This window comes from Canis lupus, chromosome 33, assembly GCF_003254725.2.
Source record: "Canis lupus dingo isolate Sandy chromosome 33, ASM325472v2, whole genome shotgun sequence".
Lineage (NCBI taxonomy): Eukaryota > Metazoa > Chordata > Mammalia > Carnivora > Canidae > Canis > Canis lupus.
In genome coordinates, this window is record NC_064275.1 from 16788768 (window position 1) to 16800901 (window position 12134).

The 12134-nt window shown below is 38.9% G+C and overlaps 1 protein-coding gene and 1 long non-coding RNA gene across 31 annotated transcripts in view; one reads left to right on the forward strand and one right to left on the reverse strand.

Moving 5' to 3' along the window:
• LOC112678556 (uncharacterized) overlaps positions 1–9950 on the reverse strand; it is a 30356-nt gene extending 20406 nt beyond the window's left edge. For 3 of the 5 annotated variants that reach the window (XR_003147666.3, XR_003147660.3, XR_003147663.3), the window contains exons 1-2: positions 9808–9950; positions 8621–9340 (exon numbers count right to left, since the gene is read on the reverse strand). This is a non-coding gene — a long non-coding RNA (uncharacterized LOC112678556). Of the gene's footprint in view, positions 1–4938; positions 5089–6851; positions 6996–8620; positions 9341–9807 lie in introns of those variants that run through there. The other 2 variants (XR_003147669.3, XR_004811515.2) reach the window with 2 other exon arrangements.
• The window catches only part of PHLDB2 (pleckstrin homology like domain family B member 2), a 217835-nt gene that overhangs the window by 195401 nt on the left and 10300 nt on the right, over positions 1–12134 (forward strand). For 15 of the 26 annotated variants that reach the window (XM_049105425.1, XM_049105426.1, XM_049105437.1 and 12 more), the window contains 2 exons: positions 1600–1635; positions 3158–3362. In XM_049105425.1, the coding sequence (XP_048961382.1) occupies positions 1600–1635; positions 3158–3362 (241 nt within the window). Of the gene's footprint in view, positions 1–574; positions 801–1599; positions 1636–3157; positions 3363–12134 lie in introns of those variants that run through there. The other 11 variants (XM_049105427.1, XM_049105429.1, XM_025477860.3 and 8 more) reach the window with 2 other exon arrangements.

Below are 12134 nucleotides of genomic sequence, written 5' to 3' on the forward strand. Positions count from 1 at the left end.
GGAGAAGGAGAAGAAGAAGAAGAAGAAGAAGAAGAAGAAGAAGAAGAAGAAGAAGAAGAAGAAGAAGAAGAAGAAGAAAGAAGAAAGAAGAAAGAACCTTGCACATCCATTCTTCTGGCTCTCTTGGGCAGTGAAGAGAGTTGAGTTGGGTTCCTTGCATGTGCTATGCTTAGCCATAGCCTCAGATATTGTCAGGTCTCACTTTACAAACCTTGTAACTTCCCCTCAGGTGGCTGTTTCTGTGTAGAGAGAAAGGATTTAGAGCATTTGAAAGGCCCCTTTTTGCTTTTTAGTTGCTGTTCCACTGCTGAATGTTTTCTTGCTACATAATTTAAAAACAAAAACAGAAGTAGTCTCAGGGATTGGGAAAGTCGAATTGTTCCCAATGCACTTACTTTGCCCCTACCCGAGACAGTAGATGCATCCCACTTCCTTATTTAGCCACTACTAAACCTGGAAATTACAGATGAGAAAATGAATTGATTTGGTGGCTCTTTAGTTCATGACATCCCTATGCTAAGTAGAAGGGGATCCTGTGGTGACCAGGACACGTGTGTCCCCCTCCCTGGTATAGCTTGCACCTGTTCTGGAGCTACCTAGCTGCACGAGCAGTTCCTCTTGGACCTCCTACCAGAATATCCTCCTTGGTTTGCTGTTCTTCTGGGGTGTTTCCTCTGCCAGAAGTGCCTGTACCTTTGGACAGGCAGGCCAGAGCCCGAGTCCCAAAACCAGCTCTTTGGACACACACTGGTGCAATTCCAGGATCACAGGGAAGAGTTCCAGGCCTTTATTTGTGACTGCAGAGGTAACTGAATTTTTTTGAAATTGGTCAGGAGGGAGGAGGCTAAGCCAGGTGATAGTTGAGTTCAGTGTAAAGTGTTGCCCTTTTGGAGAAATGAGCCTCTCCATGAGGTAGAACATTTCCACTCACCTTGGATCCACAGAAAACAAAAGTCCTGCACTGGGAAATATATGCTCATTAGCAGCAGGATCTTTCACTTAAATTGTCGTGAAAATCTAGGTACTCATCCTACCATCAGAATGATCCACCAAACTTGGATAACTGGTGGGGTGATCTGGGGTATTTATGTTCACAGTCCTCAGCACCGTACACAGTGACACAGCTGGTCCCCGTGCCCACATCTGAAATTTTTGAGTCATTTTAGTGTACTCTTTACTTCACCTGAAGATTGTAAGTTCATTTTCTTATTCTGCAATGCTTTAAAAAAATCGTGGAAGATAGAAGGATCAGGACACACCATCTTCTGCTTTTCCAAGAAGGTGTTGGTTGCATTATAGGGATTTACCTTTCCTGGTTATGAAAAACTGAAGGCCAAGAGGAGGTTGTGGCACATGGTGGTGTCAAGGAGATAATTCTCATATGTTTTAAATTACGTGGCTGTCTTTTAGGGATTTGGTTTTCATACTAACACAAGGAAACATCTTTCGCATAGTCCGTGCCAATGTTGAAATTTTCTTTGCCAATAAGCCTTTTTTGAAAGCATAGGGAAAGATGCATGTGTGACTTTTTCAAATAATTTTTGGTGTTTTTTTTTTCTGTCCCCCTCCTTTTCATAATAACTGGAAACAATTTAAAAGGAGCAATTAGTAATTCCAAAAGTTCAAGTATCAAAGGTAAATATTTGAGTAATGATTTTTTTTTAAAAGCACAAGCTCCATGCTTATGAATGCACTGGCTTCACTTAATGCTTTCTGCATTAATCACGACGATTAATGGCATTTTATCTTAAGTATCATGGTATGCTTCTTTGTGTTGCATCTTCCCTTAGCCAAGTGATAATGTGGCTTTTGTGTGTGTGTATCTGTAATTTATAATTACAGCTTATATTAAGGAAACTTACTTCCCCAGAAATGCTCTCATCTGAACTGAAGTATTTTCACTTTGATATTTAAAACGAATCCAAATAGCTTGGCGTGCAAGCTCCCTGTGGAACTAAAATCACTTTACAGAAACTTTTGGTGTCTGATGGTTTGTGAAAGCCTCGTGGATGTGGCTTCTGTTTTTGAATGGGAATGCTCAAATGACGGCTGAGGGAGCTGTTTGGAATCATTGTCCTCCTTTCACCCTCTGCCTGCTTTTTTGGCCATTGCATTGCGGATTAAAAGCCTCATTGAAGGTAGGTAGAGTGCAAGGAGAGAGGTGAAATTCAAATGGTCCAACCATAAACTCTTAATGGATATGGTAATAAATTTGATGAGGGGGAAAGAGATTGCAAAATGACTGTAGAGGAAGGTCTTTTTAGTGATTTGAGGAATTGGTTTAGCAGGGATCCTGCCCTGTTTCCTGCAGGTAAGGTAAATAGAGAAATGAAAGGGAGAAGAAATCAATTTGCATTGCCTCAAATCAGCCACCAGAGAGAGCAAGCCATAGCAACAATATTTTTGCTGCTGTTGATGTGAGTTCTACATTTTCCTGTGATTGGCTACCAACAACTAGCTGAGGGCTGACAGCTAAGGTGGAAAAAGAAGAGAGTTCTGTGTACGGTATTTAGGAGGAGGGTGCCCATTGGGAGGATTGTTGACTCTAAATGTTTGAAATAATGGATGGACAAGGAAAATTGAAAAAAGAATGAGAAAAAATGTGCAGTTTGGATTTTTACCAGATTAAAAGTGTTAGTGATAATATAAGCGAGATAGAAGATTCTTAAATTCTGTACCTAGATGGTCCACCTGCTATTTTATGACCAAATCAAGTGTTCTTTAAATTTACATCCTGCTGAAGGAGTAGCTGCCCTAAGACCCTTCTGTTGGTTGTCACCAGGAGTCATCTTGCTTCACTTGAACCCAGCTACTTTCAGAAGATACAGGGCCTTCAGTTGTGATTCTGTTTTGTCCTGGTTTTGCTTTGTCGTTTTAGTGTGCGCTGATGTATTCTTCTCAGTTGTACTGAGATGTGGGAATGGCAAAGGAAAGTGGGAGGTGATCCGCTGACTAAAAAGATCACTCCTAAGACCACTTGTTTGAAACTCTTGCTTGCACTGAGCATGATGCTGTGTCTTTGATCTTCTTGGCTTCAGAACAAATTAGACCAAGGTCCATGTTTCACAGGCAGATGTTTCGGGTTGCCCATTTGAGCCTCAGAAGATCTAAGGCTAGAAAGTGAAACATACTAACATATTTATGGCTCTTTCCTTAGGGTATAATCACCAACAGATGAGTGAAGGACAAAGGCAGAAATCTGAATTTTACAACCGCACGGCATCTGAATCAAACGTCTACTTGAACAGTTTCCACTACCCTGATCACAGCTACAAGGACCAGGCCTTTGATACTTTGAGCCTAGACAGCTCCGATAGCATGGAGACCAGCATCTCAGCCTGCTCCCCTGACAACATCTCTAGGTGAGATGACGTATTCACGGTTAAGGTTTCTGGTTTAGAAAAGCACCTGCTGGTTTCAAAGAGTAAAGTCATCAATTTGGGGTGATGTACATGTACAAGCCCAAACTTCTGAGACATAAACCGTCTACAGGGTGGAAGAGGGTTGAGTGTCGTGGCAGCCTTTCAAAGTGTTTTCTTTGTATCCTGTGTGACTTAGCCAGTCAGACATCATAAAATCCGTTTTTCTCCTTTACTCTATTTCTTTACATTTGAGTTCACGTGTATACTGTGCTTCCTCTGTTGGTTGACTTCAAGCCTCATTAGGTCTTCTTTTGATTGAATAAAGAAACAATTTCCAACAGCATAGTATGAACTTTGAAGGATTTCTTACACTTATGTTTCATTAGAAGGAAGACTTTAGCTGTTCCACATACTAGAATTTTTGTAAGGGTTTAACCATTCACATTTGGGTTCATACTTTGAGGCAAGCAAAGATGGTCTTAATGGAATTACTGCTAAAGGCACATCTAAAATATAGATCTAGTCATGGTACTCTGCCCCTTTGAAAGCTTTGATGATGCCCTACTACCCTTTGAGTAAAGTCATGCCCTAGAGTCTGCATTCTGGATCCATCCCGGCTCCTCATTCACTCTCTGCTCCTGATACACCTCACAGGGTTTCTTATTAATTGAGAGGGTGACGAATACTCAAATCTCTGTGCCTTTGACCATATTGGTCCCAGGCCTGGAATCAAGTAGTTCGTTCATTCATTCATTTATAGGTTCCTTATAGAGTGCTCCTATACAGCGTCTTATAGAGCACTTATAGAGTGCTCTAGAGTCAACAGTGGAGTGGAATTGGCTCATACTGGCTCTATACTCACACTAGCAAGTACCAAATTTGCATATTTCCCTCTATTTGCATATTTCCCTCTATCAGTAAAGTCATGTTGGTAGTTGGAAATTGGCCATGGTGGGAGTATTTACTCCCCATAAATCAACATTTGCTATGTATCAGGATTTTTATTTCCCTCCAGAGAGCTGATTTACCAGCACAACACTGTCTATAGTCAGTTTATCCTTCCATTTGTGTATTCACTCAATCTATACTTAATAAGCACTGGTAGTGTCTGGTATTATGAAATATCTTTACCATCTCCCTCCCCCTGTCCCATCTGAGCCTGGAGAAACTTTCCTTGTCCTTCAGGCTTAAACTTAAATTGGAAATTCATGAAAATTTCTCTTTTAGGGCCTTTTTCTTCTGTTTGCACTACAGTTGATTCTTTTATCTGTTATACCATTGATCACACTGCAGTATAAAATTTTTTCTGCAGTAATTAATTGGTGAATTCTTCAATGTCAAGGAGGATGTCTAAGTATCTTTTGGTTTCTACACTCAACAGAGATCTTAGCAGATAGTGGGTATTCACTGAGTTTTGGCTCAATAAATACTTCAGGATATAGTAAAATGGATATATTTCCAATTTGTTATTTTTTAAATTTTTGTTTGATCTATTTTAATCAGCTGAGAACCATTATGGTTAAGAAACATTCAATATTCAATAAGTGTTACTTGAGCATTTACGTATCCCAAATACAAATGTCCGCTTGGATAATTGCCATCAACAGAATTCCCTCTATTGGAAGGAAACCCAGCATGAAAGCAGGAATGCTCGTGCTATTTGGGTGATGGTCATGCTACTTGAAGCAGGTCACAGAATGTTCTTGGTCCTGAATTGCTTGCTAGTCTGTGAAATGGAAAGGTTGTTTCTTTAATACAAGACAATGATGGATTTTAAAACATTACGATGGAAAATTACCATCATATAAATAGAATTTATTTCTTTACAAAGATTTGAATAATTTGCTCTCTCCTCACCTACAATAAAAGAATGACAGAGACAGAGGGAAAGTAATACCAGCAAGGTGTACTTAGCTTTGGGTTATTTCATATTTCAAAATGAAAAGCATATGAAAGACCCAACTGTAACCAGACATTATAACTAGGAAATTTTAGGGCTGGGGGAAAAGGAGAAGAGGACAGATGCTACATTTTGTGGTAAATAAAGCATGCAGTATATTTTCATTTTGGCATTAATGGATTAAATATTAATATTATTGAATATATCAGAGAAGGAAAGGAGTCTCTGGGAAAAAATACTGAAGCAACAATGAGAATTGTATTGCTGCTTGTCACACGGGAATGACCTAAATTGAAAGAGGAGATTATGTAATGATAAAGAACAGGGCTTTTTAGGGTGACAGGGGGTCTCAGTTGGTTAAGCAATGACTCTTGATTTCAGCTCAGGTCGTGATCTCAGGGTCATGAGAATGAGCCCCGCATAGCCTCCGTGTGCAGCAGGGGAATCTTCTTGAGATTCTCTCTCTCTTTCCTCCTCCTCTCCCCACAAAAATAAATAAATAAATAAATCTTTGTTTTGTTTTGTTTTGTTTTTAAAGATAAAGCCTTTTGGGAGGCTACCATTATTATTTCAGGTTAGAAGGATTAATGTTTCATGTTAAATATTAGAAGATGCAGTATCTCATTTTTTAAGAAGTTTACTATGACTGCTTGGGGGGATACACTTAAAAGTGTGGAAGGGTTGGGCAGCAAACCATCTGGCACTGAAGGTGCTCTGGTGACACTCGCTGCCCTGAACTTGTCCCAGCTGTGCCACCAGGTGCCGGGAGCTGACACTGTCAGAACAGAAAGCTTAGAAGTTTGAGTACTTATTAATAGATGACAATAAACTGACTAATCACATGTGGTCTTTTGGATAACAAGACACAAGCGTCAGCAACCCAGCAACTATGATACCACAGTAGCAGGAGGAATAGAAGTGGGCATTAAGAGCGAGACTACAGGACGCAGCAGTTCAGATTCCCATTGTCAGAGGGACTCCTGTGCTTCTATGGCACTTTGTACTTAGTCCTTATTTTGAAAACAGCAGACTCTTCTTCCCTCTTCCCAAATAATTGTGAATATTTTAGACCAATATTTCTTTGGTGAACTCTTGATTGCTTGACCTTTTTATCTATTTTTTTAAAGATTTTTATTTATTTGACAGAAAGTGGGGCGGTGGGAGGCAGAGGGAGAGGGAGAAAAATCTGAAGCAGTCTCCACACTGAACACAGAGCCCGAGGCTGGCCTTGATCCCAGGACCCTGAGATCATGACCTAAGCCAAAAAGGAGAGTCAGAAACTTAACCGACTGAGCCACCCAGGCGCCCCTATCTGTCCATTTTTGAGTTCATCTTTAGTAAAGAAATAGACTCTAAGCATTTTCCTCTCTCGGCATTTTTCCACTCCATGCCCTTTCCTCCCCTTCCAAAAATTGAAAGTAAGTATTCATCCCTTCAAATATTCACTCCCCATCTCTCATATTTAATTGTGATGAACACCAGTTGTGCAGCAGTGGCTATAGGAAATTATCCCAAAAGGATCCACTTGGATCATAATTACCAAGCATTACACATTCAGATCTGAACACTTAAGCACAGTGACAGGGCAAGAACTTAATTTTTTTTTAAGATTTTATTTATTTGTTCATGAGAGACACACAGAGAGAGGCAGAGACATAGGCAAAGGGAGAAGCAGGATCCCCACAGGGAGCTCGATGCAGCACTTGATCCCAGGACCCGGGGATCACGACGACCTAAGCCAAAGGCAGACGCTTGACCACTGAGCCACCCAGGTGCCCCAGAACTTAATTTATTTTTATTTGCTTGCCCAATTGCTTTTTCTTAAAATGATTTCCAGAGGTAGAGAATGAGAATGATTCCACTAAATACGCCTAATGAAAAGGACAGCATCACCGTAGTGCATTCCTGGCAGCTAGTTACACATGACTACGATCATTTTGTATATGTAGTTCATGCAGACCTGACCCAGTGGCTCTAGCAATCACAGATAACCAGTCACCATATTGGTCAGAAATTACCAATAGTATCTATTTTGTCGTGCTATCCGACCCTCTGAATGTCACACACACACACACACACACACACACACACACACCAAAAAAAAAAAAAAAAGAAGAAGTAGAAGAATCCAAAGTATAAGATACTTGTAAAAGGTTTAGTATTGAAAGGAGGAGAGAAACATTTTTCTTCTGTACCACCATCTATTTTTTTAAAAATACACACTACCCTAAGATCAGCTTGTACACAATCTTATGATGGACAAGAATATGGCAAACATCAGGCAAATAAGAAACTAATGTCTGGAATGTATATTATGACAACACATCCTTCATGAGAACGTTTTCAAGTCAGAAGAGAAAGAAAGGACTAAAACATGTTCTCTTTGTTAGATATTTTTTAAAGCTATGTATTAAAATATTCTGAAAGGATAAGTATATTAAAGATGTAATTCCAAGTATATTAAAGATGTAATTCCATGGTGAAATTCTAGCGTCAGAAACTTAGTCTTGTGGTTTATTATGTCACAGGAAGCCATTCGTGGAATTACAGAATTACTCAGAGTTAAGGGTACATTGGGCCCTTTGCTTTTTGTTGAGACATCATTTTTACGTCTACCAGTAAGTCACTTGAGTTAGGCAGTGTGTTTGCTTTTTCAGCATCATTACTCACACCAGAACAAACAAAAAGTTAAGAAAACAGGTCTTGGGTCATAGAAAACAGCAGCCGAGAGTCAATTCTGCATAAAACCCCTTTTCTGCTGAAATTACTGGCTTGGCTTAGACTGTGTAGTGTTCTGCATGCCGCCTACAATGATATGTTATTATCACAATTGCTATTACTAATTTCCTAAGCCCTGGCCTTGCGCTCATACTTGGAGAAAATGTTAGGGAATTTGATCCTTCATTATAGCTTACGTACCAGCAGTGTGCATGTGGGGCAGGGAGCAGGACTGGCTGTGCAGTTGAGGGCAATCCGTGGCTGAACTTGGGTCTAAGGGATGCTTTAGTTCGAATTTCAGATGCTTCTGATTTGTTCATTTTTGGTAAAAAAGGTTGTATTCTGCTTTTTATTCTAGATAATCAACACCCAGTGTCTGCATTTTATTCTAGCAAGTTCTTCCAGAAGAGATACAGAAAACCAAAGTGATAGTAGAGGGACAGGGGCAGCCAACTGTCAAGGGGGACTGGGTGTTTCAAACCACATGAATATTGGTTAGGAAGGGTCAGAGGGCTTGTTGTGCTCTTGTAATATTCAAGGAGCTACTGAACAGAGAACGATTAGACATTTCATAAGGACTAATAATTTGCTGAAAGTACTTGAGAAGATTCATTGAAAATAAATATTCCGGGATACTTACTGGTTCTTCATTTAATGGCAATATCGGTGCACCAGTCACAGTCTTGGAAAAGTTTTATGTGTCTTGATGAGGAATTTTGTTTTGTTCCAGTTAGTTTTGTTTTTCTTTCCTTACTTATTTCTTGTATGCCATTGTTCTTTGTCTTTCTAATTTTTTTCTGTCTTTGCCTTCGCCTATAAGGTGAATATTCTAAAAAGCCCCGAAAACCTCAAATCTGCTATTTAGATTCCTTCACCCTTGACGGGAGTGTTTTTTTTTTCTTTATGAATATGGTTTTTACCAAAATTGGTAGGATACAGAAAGAAATCTTCGTTGACAAAATAGCAGAACATCATTGAGTATGAAAGAATGTCAAAACTAGTCATCTTTATACTGTTAATGGCCCGATGACTCAGTAGCACCAGCATCCTTACAGGAATCACATGCAAGATCAGAAATTTTTGCCTACTTTTGAAGAAGGTCAGAAGTTGAAGCAATGGAAAGAAACATTACTCCTCATAATTCGGATGGGCTTGAGAAAACTATGATGAGTATTGTTCTATAAATCACCCACTATAAAGCTTATCTTCAGGGATTTCAGACTCTCCTTTTGCATGGCAGGTACTAAGAATTTCGCTTGCTGACATTTCTATCTGCCATGGATGCCATGGTATTGACAAGCCGAGACTTCTCCCTACATTCCTGTTGCAGCAGCCTGTGCTTTTCAGTGTAGGTGCAATCCTGACGGGACAAAAAAATAAAACTGGCAGTGACATAGTATCACAGAGCAGCAGAAGTTTTGCTAAATAAAAGTGGTTTACATGTCAAAGAAATATTAAAATCAAAGATAGCAAAAGCTGTAGAGAACAAGTAGGTGTCTGTGGATACAAATTATTTTTCTCAACAAAATAACCAAAATGGTCTTAAAAACATATAAAAGGTGGCTTAAAAAAATAGGTGACTTTAGGTGCCTAAGGGTTATTAAGACACGAGGTGGTAAATGTTAACATGTATTTTCTATCAAATGTTTTCAGAAAATTGAGTTCCTTTGGAGCAAAAGTTAAGATATTTATGTAAATATTGCCAAATAATGACTATCATTGGCAGAAACTTAATTATAAATATTAAAAAATAAATGGAAAACACCCTCAAAAATTCTAAAAAGTGAATAGAAATATTTGAAGACAAGCAACTATTTGAAAACTTACCCCCAGGATGTGCCCAAATTATAGATATATGAAAAACCATGGACTGAAAATATTTGTTTCTAACCAATTTCCAACCAATTCATCTGGATAGGTTTCAGGGTCATACCTAGGCCCAGTGCATGGAAGCTGTAGGAAGATTGATTTGGGTTCAACTTAAGTATCAACATTCTAAGAATGTTGTTCAAACAATGAAGGGATGGATACAGAAAGTTTTCTGTAACAACGCTCAGGCACAACCTAGATGAAAACAGTATGTTGTAGAAAAAACTGAAGAACAGATGGGGGTTAGACAATTGGTGAGTGCTTGTTTTTGTTTCTTTAGTTGGTGAGTTTTTAAGACCCGAGACTTAGTGGAATCAAATTATTTATTTACAAATCGATAGGAGACATAAGACATATATACCTGTGTCTGTGACATATATGTCACAGAAAACACTATAGAATATAAACATGAGGGATCCCTGGGTGGCGCAACAGTTTGGCGCCTGCCTTTGGCCCAGGGCGCGATCCTGGAGACCCGGGATCGAATCCCACGTCAGGCTCCTGGTGCATGGAGCCTGCTTCTCCCTCTGCCTATGTCTCTGCCTCTTTCTCTCTCTCTCTCTCTCTCTCTCTCTCTCTGTGACTATCATAAATAAATAAATAAAAAAAATTAAAAAAAATTATATTTAAAAAAAAAAGAATATAAACATGATACTCATCATGTTGAGCTGATGAGGTGTGCCACTTTAGCATCTATGATGTTGACTGTTCTCCGTAAAAAGACATACACTTTTAATTTGTGCAAAAATTAAAGATTTTTTTCTTTAATTCTTACGGATTGAAGAGAGCAGAACTTACCCTTTTGTACCACCCCAAACAGTCCATGGAAATGAACTGTTCTCTCTCTATAAGGAGAACACATCTGGATAAAAATTAGCCCAATGTAACCTTGCAAAGTAGGAGATTAGCTAAACTCCTAAAGATACAACATTGCTAAGGTTGACCCTTTACCGGATGGATGCAGTTTGTAATGGGGCTGGGAGCACTGATCTTTTTTTTTTTTTCTAAAAAACAGTTTTTTAGAGTGGTTATGTAGGTTCAACAAAATTGAGAGGAAGGTACAGAATTTCCCATATACCCCATCTCCACACATATGCAGCCTCCCAGGTTATCCTCATGCCCCACCAGAGTGGTACATTCGTTACAACTGATGAACCCATGTTGATACTTTATTATCACCCAAAGTCCATAGTTTACAACTGGGTTCACATCTGATGTTGTGCATTCTCTGGGTTTGGACAAATGTAAAATGTCATATATCTCTCATCATAGTGTCATACAGAGGGTTCTCACTGCCCTGAAAACCCTGCGTGCTCTGATTATTCATCCCGCCTTCCCTCCCCCGACTTCAAACCGCTGGCCACCATGCATCTTTTTACTGTCTCCGTGGTTCTCTTTTCCAGAATGTTGTAAGGCTGGAGTCATACAGTATTTAGCCTTTTCAGATTGGCTTCTTTCACTTCGTAATATGCATTTAAGGTTCCTTCATGTCTCTTGCTTGCTAGCTCATTTCTTTTTAGTGCTAAATAATATTCCATGGTCTGGAAGTACTACAGTTTATTTTATTCATTTACCTACAGAAGGATATCTTGGTTGCTTCCAAATTTTGGCAGTTAGGAATAAAGTGGCTATAAAACTGCTGCTACTGATTTTAAAATAAACCATATATACTGTGGACATTTATCTCTGTAAAGGAATTTAGCTCTATGTGTGAAACATCCTAGGTTTGAGTTGATCAACAATATAATTTTGAGAGACTGTAACTAAGAATTATCCTTTTCATTTTCATATAAAGTCATTCTTATATAAATGCGTCTGACGTGAATCCCTTCTGTGTGACATGCTATAGAAGATAGATACAGGCACAAAATCTGTCCCCAAGAGGGTCTAGAAAAGTGGACATATATTAAATGACTAGATAAATCTACATGCATAGGAAATAACTTTGGTTCTTTATAGCTGGAGCATCAGACTAAAGAAGTTTTGACCTAGGTCATGCCCTTTTTTCCAGAGCACTCAAATAAAATACAAGAGAAATGTAAGAGAAAAATAATAGTTTTTGGTTAATGTTAAACATTTCCAAGTTCTTTTCTTTCTCTTTTAGTTACTGACCCTAACTGTTCTTGCAGATTTTATACCTTTTAGTTTTTTTCTTTCACTTGTTATATAATGTCTTTCTCATTACATTTCTTTTGAAGCTCTTGAATCTCTTCAGAGGGGTTCCTCATCAGTACGGTAGATGAGTATTATTGACAAAACTAGCCATCACTCTTCTGCTGCATCTT